At 41.0% G+C, this 18,099-nt stretch overlaps 1 protein-coding gene and 1 pseudogene across 8 annotated transcripts in view; both read left to right on the top strand.

The window, feature by feature from the left end:
- The window catches only part of LOC122928287 (protocadherin gamma-C5-like), a 369,082-nt gene that overhangs the window by 90,503 nt on the left and 260,480 nt on the right, over window positions 1-18,099 (top strand). For 2 of the 8 annotated variants that reach the window (XM_044280983.1, XM_044280975.1), the window contains exon 1: window positions 11,286-13,870. The exons of the other annotated variants lie outside the window; for them this stretch is intronic. In XM_044280983.1, coding sequence (XP_044136918.1) covers window positions 11,429-13,870 — 2,442 coding nt within the window. In that variant the 5' untranslated portion in view covers window positions 11,286-11,428. Of the gene's footprint in view, window positions 1-11,285; window positions 13,871-18,099 lie in introns of those variants that run through there. 8 annotated transcript variants of the gene reach the window in all.
- Window positions 1-18,099, top strand: part of LOC122926009 — a 401,881-nt pseudogene that overhangs the window by 134,296 nt on the left and 249,486 nt on the right.

Genomic DNA, 18,099 nt, shown 5'->3' with positions numbered 1-18,099 from the left:
TTGCCACTGTACGAATATTTAACCATTAATAAAAGATATTTACATTTGGAGGTATTTTGTATGAATAACTCGATTTCTATTATATAATAATGGATTATATATACATCTAGTTAGTGATTGTGATTTGGTGATATATTCCTTCAGGTGGCTGCCTGCATCATGAGAGTCTATTGAGTGTAATAAGTGCGAGTAAAAATATATAATCTCTTCTGTAATATCAGTTTTGAACATTATGAATTTAAATGGCTTTCCAGGATTTATATTTTTATGTATTATTTATTAAGAGTGAAAGGGCTTCGAATTATTGATTTTCAGAAATACAAATCCCTCCCTCCTTACAGCTCCAGCTAACTTATGTGCCTCTGCATATAAACACTGCAGCAGTGCTAGCGTCTGAAAAGCTACCTTCTCTCTAGTCACAGGTGGGTGGCTTGTTTGCGCTGCTACAGTTCTTATAAACAATGGTGCTTAGGTCAGTAGAAGTCATTGGAAGGAATAACGGCTCGGACCACACTTTGTATGGTGAACTGACAGCTGCAGGTGCAGAGAGCTTTATCCCTGCAGGACAGCAAATTATAGCATGATTCAAACCAGAGGAAAGCAGTTAAAGTCAACCTTTATTTTAAATACATAAAAATATAGTTCAATAAAGAATTATTTCAGCAAATGGTTTAGAGGTTTAGAATTTTTGGTGATGTTATTTTCCCTAATGATATGACCTCAATGAACTGGCGCATTGTCGTCAGTGAAAATAAAATTAGGCCTGTGTTGTACATGCAGAGGCACAATGACTGGATTAATGATGTTATTGTAGTAATATTGGCTTTTCACTGTGCCATTCACAAAGTTTAGGGCAGTTCTATATTGACTAGACACAGCTGCACAAACTGTAACACCTCCACCAAAGTGTCGTCTGGTGACAAAATTGGCTGATGCCATAGCGCTCTCCTTGACGTCTCCAACGTGGTTGGCGGCCATCATCTCTGCTCAGAGTGAATTGACTTTTATCATTGAACTGCACTGAGGCCCACTGGTCCCTCATCCAGCGTAGATGGTTCCTGGCCCAGGTAAGACGATAATGCCTATGTCTGGTGTGTGGTTAGGTTGTCTAGCATGGCGAGGTACTGTTGATCAATTGTTTGCTATTGTCTTGATCTCATGATTTAAAATGATAAGCATGATGAGGAGGACTCTTTAAATACCAATTCTTATTGATCCAGGAAATTTGTTGAGCGATTCATGGATCAAACACCTGTTGTGAATTTTGCCATTAAGCTCCTTGTTAGAGAACAGCAAGTACTGAAACATTGAACAGTTGGACATGTGCATTCAAAAGTTTAGAAAATGTCACATTAAGTTTATCTGTAAAGGTTAGCGTGCATTTCACCCACAAGCCAAATATCCCTAACTTTTTGTGAGTAGTGTACAGTCGTGGCCAATAGTTTTGAGAATGACACAAATATTAGTTTTCACAAAGTTTGCTGCTAAACTGCTTTTAGATCTTTGTTTCAGTTGTTTCTGAGATGTAGTGAAATATAATTACATGCACTTCATACGTTTCAAAGGCTTTTATCGACAATTACATGACATTTATGCAAAGAGTCAGTATTTGCAGTGTTGGCCCTTCTTTTTTAGGACCTCTGCAATTCGACTGGGCATGCTCTCAATCAACTTCTGGGCCAATTCCTGACTGATAGCAACTCATTTTTTCATAATCACTTCTTGGAGTTTGTCAGAATTAGTGGGTTTTTGTTTGTCCACCCGCCTCTTGAGGATTGACCACAAGTTCTCAATGGGATTAAGATCTAGGGAGTTTCCAGGCCATGGACCCAAAATGTCAACATTTTGGTCCCCGAGCCACAAATTTACCACTTTTGCCTCATGCCTTGGTGCTCCATCGTGCTGGAAAATGCATTGTTCAATCTTCACCAAACTGTTGTTGGATTGTTGGAAGAAGTTGCTGTTGGAGGGTGTTTTGGTAGAAATTCTTTATTCATGGCTGTGTTTTTGGGCAAAATTGTGAGTGAGCCCACTCCCTTGGATGAGAAGCAACCCCACACATGAATGGTCTCAGGATGCTTTACTGTTGGCATGACTCAGGACTGATGGTAGCGCTCACCTTTTCTTCTCTGGACAAGCCTTTTTCCTGATGCCCCAAACAATCGGAAAGAGGCTTTATCGGAGAATATGACTTTGCCCCAGTCCTCAGCAGTCTATTCACCATATTTTCTGCAGAAGATCAATCTGCCCCTGATGTTTTTTTTTGAGAGAAGTGGCTTCTTTGCTGCCCTTCTTGACACCAGGCCATCTTCCAAAAATCTTTGCCTCACTGTGCATGCAGATGCGCTCACACCTGCCTGCTGCCATTCCTGAGCAAGCTCTGCACTGGTGGCACTCCGATCCCGCAGCTGAATCCTCTTTAGGAAATTATCCTGGCGCTTGCTGGACTTTCTTGGACGCCCTGAAGCCTTCTTAACAAGAATTGAACCTCTTTCCTTGAAGTTCTTGATGATCCTATTAATTATTGATTGAGGTGCAATCTTAGTAGCCACAATATCCTTGCCTGTGAAGCCATTTTTATGCAACACAATGATGGCTGCACGCATTTCTTTGCAGGTCACCATGGTTAACAATGGAAGAACAATGATTTCAAGCATCACCCTCCTTTTAACAGGTCAAGTCTGCCATTTTAACCCAATCAGCCTGACATAATGATCTCCAGCCTTGTGCTCGTCAACATTCTCACCTGAGTTAACAAGACGATTACTGAAATGATCTCAGCAGGTCCTTTAATGACAGCAATGAAATGCAATAGAAAGGTTTTTTGGGATTAAGTTAATTTTCATGGCAAAGAAGGACTATGCAATTTATCTGATCACTTTTTATAACATTCTGGAGTATATGCAAATTGCTATTATAAAAACTTAAGCAGCAACTTTTCCAATTTCCAATATTTATGTAATTCTCAAAACCTTTGGCCACGAATGTATGTTAAAAAAAAGCATACAGTCCTCAAATGGTTATCATTATAGGCAAGATTAGAAGGACAAATAATATATATGGGCAAAAGCAGAACACCCGCCGCCAAGAGACTCCGCCTGCTACTGACCGTCGCCATCTGGGACCGAGCACCCCAAAGGCAGCTTCAAGGAGTTCCCTGGCATGGCACTTCTTCAAACAATGTGCTGACGACAAGACCCAAGTGGTTTGCACGCTGTGCCATCAGAGCCTGAAGCGAGGCATTAACGTTCTGAACCTTAGCACAACCTGCATGACCAGGCACCTGCATGAAAACCATGTGTTGCAGTGGAGTAAACACCTTAAAAACAAGGAAGTCACTCAGGCTCCTCCTGCTACCTCTTCTGCTGCTGCCGCCTCGGCCTCTTCTGCTGCTGCCGCCTCGGCCTCTTCTGCTGCTGCCGCCTCGGCCTCTTCCTCCGCCTCTGGAGGAACGTTGGCACCTGCCGCCCAGCAAACAGGGGATGTACCACCAACACCACCACCTCCGTCACCAAGCATCTCAACCATGTCACACGGCAGCGTTCAGCTCTCCATCTCACAAACATTTGAGAGAAACCGTAAATTCCCACCTAGCCACCCTCGATCCCTGGCCCTGAATGCCAGCATTTCTAAACTACTGGCCTATGAAATGCTGTCAATTAGGCTGGTGGACACAGACAGCTTCAAACAGCTCATGTTGCTTGCTGTCCCACAGTATGTTGTTCCTAGCCGGCACTACTTCTCCAAGAGAGCCGTGCTTTCCCTGCACAACCAAGTATCCGATAAAATCAAGTGTGCACTGCGCAATGCCATCTGTGGCAAGGTCCACCTAACCACAGATACGTGGACCAGTAAGCATGGCCAGGGACGCTATATCTCCCTAACTGCACACTGGGTAAATGTAGTGGCAGCTGGGCCCCAGGCGGAGAGCTGTTTGGCGCACGTCCTTCCGCCGCCAAGGATCGCAGGGCAACATTCTTTGCCTCCTGTTGCCACCTCCTCCTACTCAGCTTCCTCCTCCTCTTCTTCCACCTGCTCATCCAGTCAGCCACACACCTTCACCACCGACTTCAGCACAGCCCGGGGTAAACGTCAGCAGGCCATTCTGAAACTCATATGTTTGGGGGACAGGCCCCACACCGCACAGGAGTTGTGGCGGGGTATAGAACAACAGACCGACGAGTGGTTGCTGCCGGTGAGCCTCAAGCCCGGCCTGGTGGTGTGCGATAATGGGCGTAATCTCATTGCAGCTCTGGGACTGGCCGGTTTGACGCACATCCCTTGCTTGGCGCATGTGCTGAATTTGGTGGTGCAGAAGTTCATTCACAGCTACCCCGACATGTCAGAGCTGCTGCATAAAGTGCGTGCCGTCTGTTCGCACTTCCGGCGTTCACATCCTGCCGCTGCTCGCCTGTCTGCGCTACAGCGTAACTTCGGCCTTCCCGCTCACCGCCTCATATGCGACGTGCCCACCAGGTGGAACTCCACCTTGCACATGCTGGACAGACTGTGCGAGCAGCAGCAGGCCATAGTGGAGTTTCAGCTGCAGCATGCACGGGTCAGTCGCACTGCGGAACAGCACCACTTCACCACCAATGACTGAGCCTCCATGCGAGACCTGTGTGCCCTGTTGCGCTGTTTCGAGTACTCCACCAACATGGCCAGTGGCGATGACGCCATTATCAGTGTTACAATACCACTTCTATGTCTCCTTGAGAAAACACTTAGGGCGATGATGGAAGAGGAGGTGGCCCAGGAGGAGGAGGAGGAGGAGGAGGAAGAGGGGTCATTTTTAGCACTTTCAGGCTAGTCTCTTCGAAGTGACTCAGAGGGAGGTTTTTTGCAACAGCAGAGGCCAGGTACAAATGTGGCCAGCCAGGGCCCACTACTGGAGGACGAGGAGGACGAGGATGAGGAGGAGGTGGAGGAGGATGAGGATGAAGCATGGTCACAGCGGGGTGGCACCCAACGCAGCTCGGGTCTATCACTGGTGCGTGACTGGGGGGAAACGCAGGACGATGACGATACGCCTCCCACAGAGGACAGCTTGTCCTTACCCCTGGGCAGCCTGGCACACATGAGCGACTACATGCTGCAGTGCCTGCGCAACGACAGCAGAGTTGCCCACATTTTAATGTGTGCGGACTACTAGGTTGCCACCCTGCTGGATCCACGGTACAAAGACAATGTGCCCACCTTACTTCCTGCACTGGAGCGTGATAGGAAGATGCGCGAGTACAAGCGCACGTTGGTAGACGCGCTACTGAGAGCATTCCCAAATGTCACAGGGGAACAAGTGGAAGCCCAAGGCCAAGGCAGAGGAGGAGAAAGAGGTTGCCAAGGCAGCTGTGTCACGGCCAGCTCCTCTGAGGGCAGGGTTAGCATGGCAGAGATGTGGAAAAGTTTTGTCAACACGCCACAGCTAACTGCACCACCACCTTATACGCAACGTGTTAGCAGGAGGCAACATTTCACTAACATGGTGGAACAGTACGTGTGCACACCCCTCCACGTACTGACTGATGGTTCGGCCCCATTCAACTTCTGGGTCTCTAAATTGTCCACGTGGCCAGAGCTAGCCTTTTATGCCTTGGAGGTGCTGGCCTGCCCGGCGGCCAGCGTTTTGTCTGAATGTGTATTCAGCACGGCAGGGGGCGTCATTACAGACAAACGCAGCCATCTGTCTACAGCCAATGTGGACAAGCTGACGTTCATAAAAATTAACCAGGCATGGATCCCACGGGACCTGTCCATCCCTTGTGCAGATTAGACATTAACTACCTCCCCTTAACCATATATTATTGTACTCCAGGGCACTTCCTCATTCAATCCTATTTTTATTTTCATTTTACCATTATATTGTGAGGCTACCCAAAGTTTAATGAACCTCTCCTCTGTCTGGGTGCCGGGGCCTAAATATATGCCAATGGACTGTTCTAATGTTGGGTGACGTGAAGCCTGATTCTCTGCTATGACATGCAGACTGATTCTCTGTTACGGGACCTCTCTCCTCTGCCTGGGTGCCTGGGCCTAAATATATAACAATGGACTGTTGCAGTGGTGGCTGACGTGAAGCCTGATTCACTGCTATGACATGCAGACTGATTCTCTGCTGACATGAAGCCAGATTCTCTGTTACGGGACCTCTCTCCTCTGCCTGGGTGCCGGGGCCTAAATATATGACAATGGACTGTTACAGTGGTGGGTGACGTGAAGCCTGATTCTCTGCTATGACATGCAGACTGATTCTCTGCTGACATGAAGCCAGATTCTCTGTTATGGGACCTCTCTCCTCTGCCTGGGTGCCTGGGCCTAAATATCTGACAATGGACTGTTACAGTGGTGGGTGACGTGAAGCCAGATTTTCTGCTATGGGACCTCTCTCCAATTGATATTGGTTAATTTTTATTTATTTTATTTTTATTTTTATTCATTTCCCTATCCACATTTGTTTGCAGGGGATTTACCTACATGTTGCTGCCTTTTGCAGTCTTCTACCTCTTTCCAGGGCTGTTTTACAGCCTTTTTAGTGCCGAAAAGTTCGGGTCCTCATTGACTTCAATGGGGTTCGGGTTCGGGACGAAGTTCGGGTCGGGTTCGGATCCCGAACCCGAACATTTCCGGGAAGTTCGGCGGAACTTCTCGAACCCGAACATCCAGGTGTCCGCTCAACTCTACTCGTTAGCGATGATTGGCCTGACAATCGCCTGGTGTAATATAGGCTTAAAGAGGACCTTTCACCACTCCTGACCTGCCTATTTTAATATCTTCATTGTCAGTTGGGGAGGGGGTGTACCTACACAGTCTGAAAATGGTAGCACTGATTGGATAGAGTCAGACTATGCAGGTACACCCCCCCAACGTATTACCTCCCCTCTGTACCCTTACTGAAGGCTAATAGCAATTCATTCATAACCTCTAGTAGAAATAATAAAGGAATGGCACAACATAGAGACATAAGAAAAGATGTTCCAGAATTATTATTACATGGTGAATGCATGAAGCTATTAAAACAGGAATGTCAGGAGTGGTGAAAGGTCCTCTTTAAGTCACCAGGGAAAGCAGAAACATAAATACTTGAACTTTTGTCATAGAGACGAAACCATTTGCTCACAGAGTTAATTACTGAACTATATATTTGATATATTTCCAAATTAAATGTTTATTTAATTGCATTCCTAAAGTTTGAAGCATAATATGATTCCCTAAACTACAAAGAAGGCTAAATAAAAAGTCTATATAAAAAAAAGATACATCCTAGAAACTAAATATAGTTAGAATGAATATAGATAGTTTTAGATTTTTACTATACTTTTTTATTGTCAGTTTGTCCTCAGATTACATGTATGTTAGATACAGTGTATGGAATATTATACTATTTCTAGTTAAGGAGCCTGAAATGTGTTTATTAGCATTAGCTATCTACAACCATATATATATATATATATATTTAAGGTATTCTCATCACATTATGTTTTGACATAGGACCTGCCAGAAAATTAAGGAGGTCATTTACTATCAGATATACGCCAGTTTTCTGGCGACTATCTGGCGCAGTTTGCCAGGTCTTAAAAAGGTACATGACAAGGACATGGAAGTTTTAGGCATAGAAAATATTTAGGCCACAAATGAAGCTGGTTCATATTTAGACCAAAGGCGCATGCTCCAAAGTTATGTAGAGGCCTCTTCATAACTTCAGTGGTTCCACCACCAACACAAGGGCAAGGGGTTATTTAGACTGGCATCTAAAATGCTGGTCTTAATAAATGACCCCCTAAGAGTAACTTTGGATGACTCTTCTCCTAAAGGTCCCTTTTCACAAGACTATGTACAAGCAGATTGTAAGGAAGGAAGCATTCATTACTGACAATCTGCTGATCGCTAGCGGAGAAGACCAGTGCATTTACATGTAGCAATCTCCACCAGAGTATGGGGAGGAGTGATGATCACTAGTGGCATTACTCTTCCCCACACAGACCTGTTAGCCAGCAGTAAATTTTGTTTACACAGCACGATCTACTGTCGGACAGCAAGGATTTTTGTGGTGCACTAACAAACCAATTACAAATGAAGCATTTCACTCGTTCATCACATAATCGGCGATACATTCACACCACCAGATCATTGCTAATAAGTGTTACTATGAACAATCATTAGCAATGATCTTTTCAATTTTCAGCCTATGTAAAGGGCCCTTAAGACAATGATTTTGTAGACCTTGTCTACACTTGAGATATAACTCTTGATGATAAAACATTGAGATTGTATATATTCTTTAAGGAAAATTATAAATTTTCAGTGTAGTAGATGTAACTTCTGCTTGTGCATTGTCTTAGGTGCGGATCTTGTATTTTGATTTTATAGCAGGATCTGTTATATTTTTATAAGCATGTGGTTACATGTGGTTGCTACTGTACATGGTAACATAGGTCATATACAATGCTTAAGTTGCAAGAAACATATATATATACAGACGTGGACAAAATTGTTGGTACCCTTTGGTCAATGAAAGAAAAAGTCACAATGGTCACAGAAATAACTTTAATCTGACAAAAGTAATAATAAATTAAAATTCTATAAATGTTAACCAATGAAAGTCAGACATTGTTTTTCAACCATGCTTCAACAGAATTATGTAAAAAAATAAACTCATGAAACAGGCATGGACAAAAATGATGGTACCCCTAGAAAACACAGAACATAATGTGACCAAAGGGACATGTTAATTCAAGGTGTGTCCACTAATTAGCATCACAGGTGTCTACAACCTTGTAATCAGCCATTGGGCCTATATATATGGCTCCAGGTAATCACTGTGTTGTTTGGTGATATGGTGTGTACCACACTCGACATGGACCAGAGGAAGCAAAGGAAAGAGCTGTCTCAAGAGATCAGAAAGAAAATTATAGACAAGCATGTTAAAGGTAAAGGCTATAAGACCATCTCCAAGCAACTAGATGTTCCTGTGAGTACAGTTGCACATATTATTCATAAGTTTAAAATCCATGGGACTGTAGCCAACCTCCCTGGACGTGGCCGCAGGAGGAAAATTGATGACAAATCTAAGAGACGGATAATCCGAATGGTAACAAAAGAGCCTAGAAAGACTTCTAAAGAGATTCAAGGTGAACTTCATGCTCAAGGAACATCAGTGTCAGATCGCACCATCCGTCGTTGTTTGAGCCAAAGTGGACTACATGGGAGACGACCAAGGAGGACACCATTGTTGAAAACAAATCATAATAAAGCAAGACTGGAATATGCCAAACTACATGTTGACAAGCCACAAAGCTTCTGGGAGAATGTCCTGTGGACAGATGAGACAAAAATCGAAGTTTTTGCCAAGGCACATCAGCTGTATGTTCACAGACGAAAAAATGAAGCATATCAAGAAAAGAACACTGTCCCTACTGTGAAACATGGAGGAGGCTCTGTTATGTTCTGGGGCTGCTTTGCTGCGTCTGGCACAGGGTGTCTTGAATCTGTGCAGGGTACAATGAAATCTCAAGACTATCAAGGAATTCTAGAGAGAAATGTACTAGCCAGTGTCAGAAAGCTTGGTCTCAGTCGCAGGTCATGGGTCTTGCAACAGGACAATGACCCAAAACACACCGCTAAAAACACCCAAGAATGGCTAAGAGGAAAAAATTGGACTATTCTAAAGTGGCCTTCTATGAGCCCTGACCTCAATCCTATTGAGCATCTTTGGAAGGAGCTGAAACATGCAGTCTGGAAAAGGCACCCTTCAAACCGGACACAACTGGAGCAGTTTGCTCATGAGGAGTGGGCCAAAATACCTGCTGAGAGGTGCAGATGTCTCATTGACAGTTACAGGAAGCGTTTGATTGCAGTGATTGCCTCAAAAGGTTGCGCAACAAAATATTAAGTTAGGGGTACCATCATTTTTGTCCATGCCTGTTTCATGAGTTTATTTTTTTACATAATTCTGTTGAAGCATGGTTGAAAAACAATGTCTGACTTTCATTGGTTAACATTTATAGAATTTTAATTTATTATTACTTTTGTCAGATTAAAGTTATTTCTGTGACCATTGTGACTTTTTCTTTCATTGACCAAAGGGTACCAACAATTTTGTCCACGTCTGTATATATATATATATAATTATTTCATAAGGTTAAAATCTTTTTGTATACTACGAAATGCAGCACATATTTTCTATACAGATATTTTATAGTAACTACTCATCAGTAATGCGGCATGGAAACCCTGGGCATACTGTGACACAAGGAAGGCTTATTATGTTAATTCATGGATTTTTTTTATATTTTTTAAAATATTTTTTATTCAAGAGGAAATACATTTTTTCTTAACTAACAAGATGTGTGCTTCTTTTAGGAATATTGAGCTTTATCCCCTGTAGGTCAGCTTCCTGTCTGATTTTGATCAAACACCACATTGAGTTTACGATTTCTCCCTGTTTTCCACTGATGCCAAAGTAGAGCATCATATAAGCAGCTACAATTGATGCCAGTGTTATACTGACCACTAGTACCCCATGGTGCTGCTAGACTATTAATGTAATGCCATCCTAATAGTACATGTATAGAATGGCTGCTTGTTAATAGCATAGGTGTCTGCCTGCTTTGAGGACAAGGTAATAATCCAACGCCATAAGTATACAGGCTGATTGGTGGTCATAGATATGTGATTGGAGCCTGTCTGACCATTAACAGTAACTGTGATCTGAGTTTTTTAACGTCCTCCTCCCCTACCCCTTGCTGTGTGGAACATTCTAAACCTTTTATCACACAGGAAGTTGTCACCAAAGACTGACTTATACTGTGGCCATGCAAGGTCCCGGTGACACATTTATTGAGACTGAAGAAGCAAACCTATTCATATGTCAATATTGCATAATATTTTGTTCCTATAGTTTAAATAGCAGTATAAATACAATAAATTTAAACTAAAAACATGTTTCTCTGGGTTCAAAAGCTATGTGTGTGGGTGTGTGAGTGAGAACAATTTCTTCTAAATTTCTAGATTTAATTCAGATCAAATTTGTATCACAAGCTTTATACTATGGAAATAAGTACATAAATCCATAAAGCTCATAGATGAAGTGGAATCCTTTAATATTTCAGTTCTTTTCGGTTCTGCTAATTTGCTGCATTCTCACTGTTGGCCAGTAGAGGGTAGTCTTGTCATCCATTCGATTATTTTAGCAACACTAGAGAATCTGCTCATGTCAGTCCTGCGCTCTCCTCCCCCTGGCTCAGTGATTCACCCTCCCATCTTTCTTCTCACACAAAGAAGGGATGCTTCTCCGATGAGAGCTGTATGGATGTTATTTTTTCTTGGATTTAATATTTTTTTTCCTGGGTGGAACTATAAAGTCATATCCCTTATGCAGCTTGGATTGTACAGGATCAACGTGACATCAAATAACAAGACAATAATTTAAGATATGGACATCAGAGGCTTTTGTCAGTGCTGGAAATGGCAAGTAGTCTGCTCCTTTCTCCTGTGTAGCTTGGGCTGGGTCTCTGGGCAGCTTCGTTATTCTGTTGTTGAGGAGTCTGATCCAGGGACATTGGTGGGAAATCTAGCTCAGGATCTGAGGATACAACGTGCAGAGATCTCTCAGCGCAGGATACATCTGAGATCTGAAAAATACCAAAAATATTTCAGTGTAAATCAGGCAAATGGAGGGTTGGCTGTGAAGGACAGGATTGATAGGGAGAGCCTGTGTGGATCTAGTCCCAGCTGTTTACTGAAGTTAGAGGTTGTGGCTGAGAATCCTGTGGAGCTTTTCAGTCTGGAAATAGAGATTCTGGATATTAATGATAATTCTCCCACATTTTCATCTAACGATCGCATTATAGATATTACAGAAGTGTTTACTAGTCCTGGTGCTCGATTTGCCTTAGAAATTGCAAAAGATTTAGATGTCGGTGTAAATAGTGTCAGTCAGTATACATTGAATACAAATCCTTATTTCTCACTGTCTGTGAAGAGTCGTAAGGACGGAACACTCATCCCTCAGCTCATACTAGAAAAGGTTTTAGATAGAGAAGAAAAACAAGAACATGACCTTGTTCTCACAGCTATTGATGGAGGAGAACCAGCCAGGTCAGGGACCTGCAGGATAACAGTAGTTGTATTAGATATTAATGATAATCCTCCAGTCTTTAATCAGTCGATTTATAAAGTCAGTATCAGGGAAAATCTGCCATTGAAATCTGTCATATTAACATTAAATGCCACAGATCAGGATGATGGAGCAAATGGGGAGATTCAGTTTTCTTTTGATGACCACACATCTGAATCTGCTAGAGAAAAAATTTCCCTAAATGAGCAAACTGGAGAGATTTATATAAATGGAATTTTGGATTTTGAAGATCAAAGCTTTTATGAATTATCTATAAAGGTTGTAGACAAAGGACTTCCCAAACTAGAAGGGAACTGCATGGTTCATGTGGAAATAGAAGATGTGAATGATAATCCCCCTAAAATTACATTTACTTTAGCAACTTTTGATATTCCAGAAAATGTGCCAACTGAGTATATTGTGGGATATGTTAATGTAAAAGACAAGGATGCTGGAAAAAATGGAGAAATACATTTGAAGTTATCACCAAATGTGCCTTTTAAGATAAAATCCAATCAGAATTATTATGCTTTGGTGACAGATGGGAATCTGGACAGAGAGGAAACCTCCCAATACATTATAGAGCTGACAGCCTCTGATTTAGGGTCTCCTCCTCTATATAGTAAAACAAGTGTCACCCTCAATGTGTCAGATATTAATGATAATGCTCCAGTCTTCACACAATCCACCTATAATGCTTTCATTAAGGAGAACAGTGACCCTGGGATTCTTCTATGTACAGTATCTGCTACTGACCTAGATGAGGGGGTTAATTCTGATCTGGTGTACTCCATAGTGGAGAATCAGATTGATGGCTCCTCTGTATCCTCCTTTGTCTACATTCATTCTAGTGATGGGAATATATATGCTCAGCGTTCCTTTGACTATGAGAAGATTCAGGTTTTACAAATCACCATAAAGGTAGAAGACTCCGGATCTCCACAATTATCTTCCACTGTTCCCGTCTTTGTCTTTATTTTGGATGCAAATGACAATGCCCCAGCTCTGCTGTATCCAGAGCACTCTGAAGATCTTATTGTACAAGAGAGGATCCCAAAGTCTACAAGTGCTGGATATCTGGTGACAAAACTGTCTGCAGTGGATCTGGACTCTGGTCACAATGCCTGGTTGGTGTTTAATCTTATTGACCCCATCAATTATTCATGGTTTCTAGTGTCTAAACACACAGGAGAGGTGAGAACTCTTAGAGGATTACAGGAAACTGAGAACATGGAACAACAACTTGTCATTTCCATCAGTGATCAGGGAAATCCCCCATTATCCACCACAGTGACTGTACTTGTCGCTATAGCAGATGAGGTTATAGTGGAAACACCAAAATCTGGAGACTTCCTGACAAATTCTAAACCCCCATCAGATATGACTCTGTATTTAATCATTTCCTTAGTGGCCATCAGTTTAGTCTCACTTGTTACTTTCATGATATTATTGGTGAGATGTCTGAGGAAGGAAAATTATGATTCTAACAGTAGTTGCTGTTTCCTTGGTGGATCCCAATCCAAACTCTACATAGATCAGTATCAGCCAGCTCTGTACCTGAACACAGATGGGACCTTAAAATACATGGAGGTCAGGATGGTTCCTCCAGGATCCCAGGGGCAGAGTTACCAAACTCATTTACCCCCAGCCTCTGAGCAACAAGATTTCAGTATTGTGCAGCCTATACATTTTCCCCAGGTAAAGGATATGTATCAAGAAGCCTTATGTGATGGGGATTCACTGAATGATCCAAACAATGTAAGTCAGTAAATTATAGTATGATAACACGTTGACTAGCTTTGGTGCCAAAATTAAATTAAAGAGAATCTATGAAATTTATATTTTCGAATTTTATCACTGCTTTGAAATATAACTTTTGATTCGTTAAAATTATTATTCTCTGGCAGATGCAATTCTTTTGGGGTACACAGATTGGGTTGCTCCCCTTCTTAAGGGGGCTTAATGGTCTAACTGCCAAATTGGATGATAACAGTACATTATTATGATGGTTATTTTTAGACATTTTGGGGGATATTTTTCATGTTTCTACACCAGTTTTTGAGCATAGGAAAATCACACATTTTGTCATAAGTGCCTGTTTTTTTTAAAAACAAACAAAAAAAATTTGCACCAGAAAACTGCCACCTATTACACCAGAAATTTGCTGAGGAGTACTCTAAGCCATTCAACACTCCCCTGGGTTTTATGGAAAAATATATGAAGATTAGAATATCTTATTCCTGCTGGCATCAGATAGGCTTAGGAAAGCTAATTTGAATATATTTCCCTGAAACCCAGAGAAACATTGCTTCATCTACAATACTCTGCACACATGCTTCACATACTAATCTCTCTCCTTTGAGAAAGAGAACCCCCCAGGACAGCATGTATATATTGACCAAAAACCCAGAGTATCAATCTTTCTCTCTCTATATCTCTTTCTTTCTCTCTCCTGTAACATTATTTACTGTTTCAATATTGAAAACTATTTTCATGACAATTATATTAATATACAGTGGAATATATATAATGGATGTTTGTGTCTTCTTATAACATTTGCTACTATGTAAGTTATTAACAAGTATCAAGATGATTTTCTATTGAGCTATAATAGCAAAACCTTATCATATCCTTATGCATTTATCATTGAAGGGGTTATCCAAAAGTGAATAACTCCCCCTACAATGCCAAAACCCACAGTATTGACAATACTTACCTGGTCAATATGGCGAGTCCGGGCACTGTAGGGGGGTATTCACTCTTTTACCCCTTTAATAAAAGTATCAGGTTCATTTTTGAGGTATTTACAGTAAGAATTATGACTTATATGCACATAATATATGACAAAAATGTACTTTTGGTACATTTATGGTTGATTATTGTAATGCAGTAAAAAATATACCATATGGCAGAGATTGCCTGTTTCAAGAGAAATGGGTTATGTATTATATATAGCTATTACAGTCTTAAGTGTATTATGTAACACTATACTAAGAAATAAAACTTGAAAAACTTGATAATTGCACATTCTTCTTTAGCATAAGACATAGACCAATAATAATGATTCAGGGTTGAGGATACTTACAAGATTGTCGAACTTCCATACAGGCGCATAGCTCAACATAGCTCAGCTCACTTTATTGCCTGCATAAGATTTCATCATTAAATTCTCGTATAGGCAGTGCCGTGAGCTGAGTCGGAACCAGAATGAGGAGCGGGGGTTGATTCAGTGCTCCGTCTCCATTCAGTTTGGAATTCTTGGACGACATTAGCAATGAAACCACCCTTTGGACTCTTTTTAAGTAACTGGCTAAAGAGGGAAAAGACATTTCATAGGGGCTTAGAGTACAAAAAATACATAATAATATGTTAATATTGTTATATTTGGGATATGTCAACTGCAGGGCCTCAGGAACACTTTAATTTGTGAATTTGCTGTGACAGACTACCTTTAAGAATATAACACTCCTTAATTAGACAATAAAAGTAGATCACTCCTCTCTTGGGATTTCCCACACTACATATTGCATAGATTTGAGATAATATTTGAGGTACAGGAAGACTCCTTAAATTGAAGTGTTTAGTTTGTCTGTGCTCTGAAATATATGTGAAGCAAGAATCATGGAGTTTTATAGTGTTATGTATATGACTATATACCATCACATAGAAATCTGGGCCTGTTAGTAATATGTGTAGCAGGTGGAGTTTGGCACACTAGAAGGTAACTGCTCATCTGGCCATTTAAAGTGCTTTTTTTAAACATTTTTAGAAAAAAACAAAAATCAAATATGGAACAAACATTCTGCAACATCTGTGACTTTTTGTGTTTCGTATTCCCAGACAGGAGGACACTTTCTGGCTACTGTTGATGAATGTGTATGTATGCTAACTATATGGCATTTACTAACATAGTATTTTGTTGATATTCTAAGCCTTTTTTATATTTTATAAGGCGTGCCCCATGACCAAATCTTTTGTGCTGTCCAATTGAAGGCCCTGTTCATAAGATGACTGCTGATAAAGGATCATGTGACCATAAACATCAATATGTCTCCTCCGTTCAAATACACTGTAACTGCCATCTGCACTTGTATTGTTCTTTAGTGCAGGTGCAGTGGTAGAGAATGGAGTAGGCTAAATGATGTGTCGGGTCGGATGATTCTCTATCAGCAGACATATTGTGGACAGGACCTCTATGTGACCTCTATGGCTTATGGAATATAGCACAGTACAAACGAAAGCTATATTAAATTATGCTATACAGTCATCTGCCACATTGGTCAACAGTAGCAAGAAAATGGCCAACCCCTTTAATAGGGTAATAGTGATGTTATTGTATAAGGTTTGTGACCGTTGGCCAATTAGAAGTCTTGTGGCATATAATGCTCATGCCAGTGATTGGCTGCAGTGGTCACGTGCCATTTATGACTATGTCTCTGCTGCAATCTATAAACGCTGTTTGGAGTGAAGATGAGGACTGTCATGTAATGTAGTCATGTGATACAGCTTATGTGACTGACATGTTATGTAGAAAGGCATAAACTGTGCTTCCTATGTTTCCTGTTGAACTTTTCTTTTACGGTTTTGGATAAATAAAGGAAGATATATTTATCCATTGGCAATAGTGCTAGAATTTTTGCCATTTTTATCATGACCTCAAAAATACACTCTCTTAGTTTCTGTAGGATGAATGGAGTAGTCCTAAGAATTAATTTGGTGCATACTACATAGGACTAAAGATTTTAAGCGAACATAGTCTTATGGAGGATATGGGACAAGCAAAGCATGAAACACTGGTAATAGCAATGCAATGATGTGGCTCCATAATAAACCTTATCATTATTTGAACATCCTATAGTAAACAGTGTTAGTACAAATGTATATATTATTGTATTATAGTATATTATATAATATATACCCACTACAATTAAAGGACCCTGAGATTTCCCATTTTTGCGTTTTCATTTTTCATTCTCCGCCTTCCCATAGTCCAAACTTTTTTATTTTTCTGTTCACATAGCCTTATGAGGGCTTATTTTTTGCGGGACAAGTTGTAATTTTTAATAGCACCATTTACAGTTGCATACCATGTAGTAGGAAGCGGAACAAAAAATCCAAATAGGGTAGAATTGGATTTTTACACTACACTATGCGGTAAAATTGACCTGTTATCTTCATTCTCTAGGTCAGCACGGTTACAATGATACCACACATATAATTTTTCTTGTGTTTTAATACCTTTGAGGGAAAAAAAAACAATTTATAACCATATTCTGACCCCTATAACTTTTCTGTAGTGATGTGTACGGGGCTGTGTGAGGGCTCATTTTTTGTGGGATGATCTGTTCTTTTTAGTGATACAGAATTGAAGTGTGTGCGACTTTTTGATCACTTTTTATAAAAAGAAATTATTGGGTAGTTAAAGTGACAAAAAAATGACAAATTGGCTGTTTTAATTTTTTTCCCCCCGTTACGCCATTTGCCATATTCCATTAATATTGTTATATTTTAATTGTATGGGCATTTTGCACGCGGCAATGCCCATAATATTTATTTTTTATTGCTTAAGTATTTTTATTTTAAGGAAAGTTTTTTTTGCTTTTTTTAAGTCACCTTGGGTGACAATAACTGGCAATCATTAGACTGCCCATTGTGTTTATTGATGGCTAAATAGCCATCATTGAAGATTTAATTTGCACTATACCAATACAATGCTGCCACCTAGTGGCCTGTATTGGTATAGTCCTGAAATAAGCTCTGAAGCCTGCTTGAGGCTTTGGGCTATTTCAGAGATATAACAGGTTCCCCGATCTCAGTCGGGGAATGCTGTTACCGGAGCGGAAGTGCGCTACTTCCGCTTCCGGGCCCGCAAAAATAGCGTGGTCACATTTGACCACGGCATCTGAAGGGGAAAATGTGTGCGAGCAGCCTTATGGCTGATCACATACATGTTCCGCGGGTCTCTGCTATTTAAAATAGCAGAAACC

This window comes from Bufo gargarizans, chromosome 2 (assembly GCF_014858855.1).
Source record: "Bufo gargarizans isolate SCDJY-AF-19 chromosome 2, ASM1485885v1, whole genome shotgun sequence".
Lineage (NCBI taxonomy): Eukaryota > Metazoa > Chordata > Amphibia > Anura > Bufonidae > Bufo > Bufo gargarizans.
Note: the sequence above shows the minus strand (reverse complement) of the source record. Positions and strands in the feature narration are given on the sequence as shown.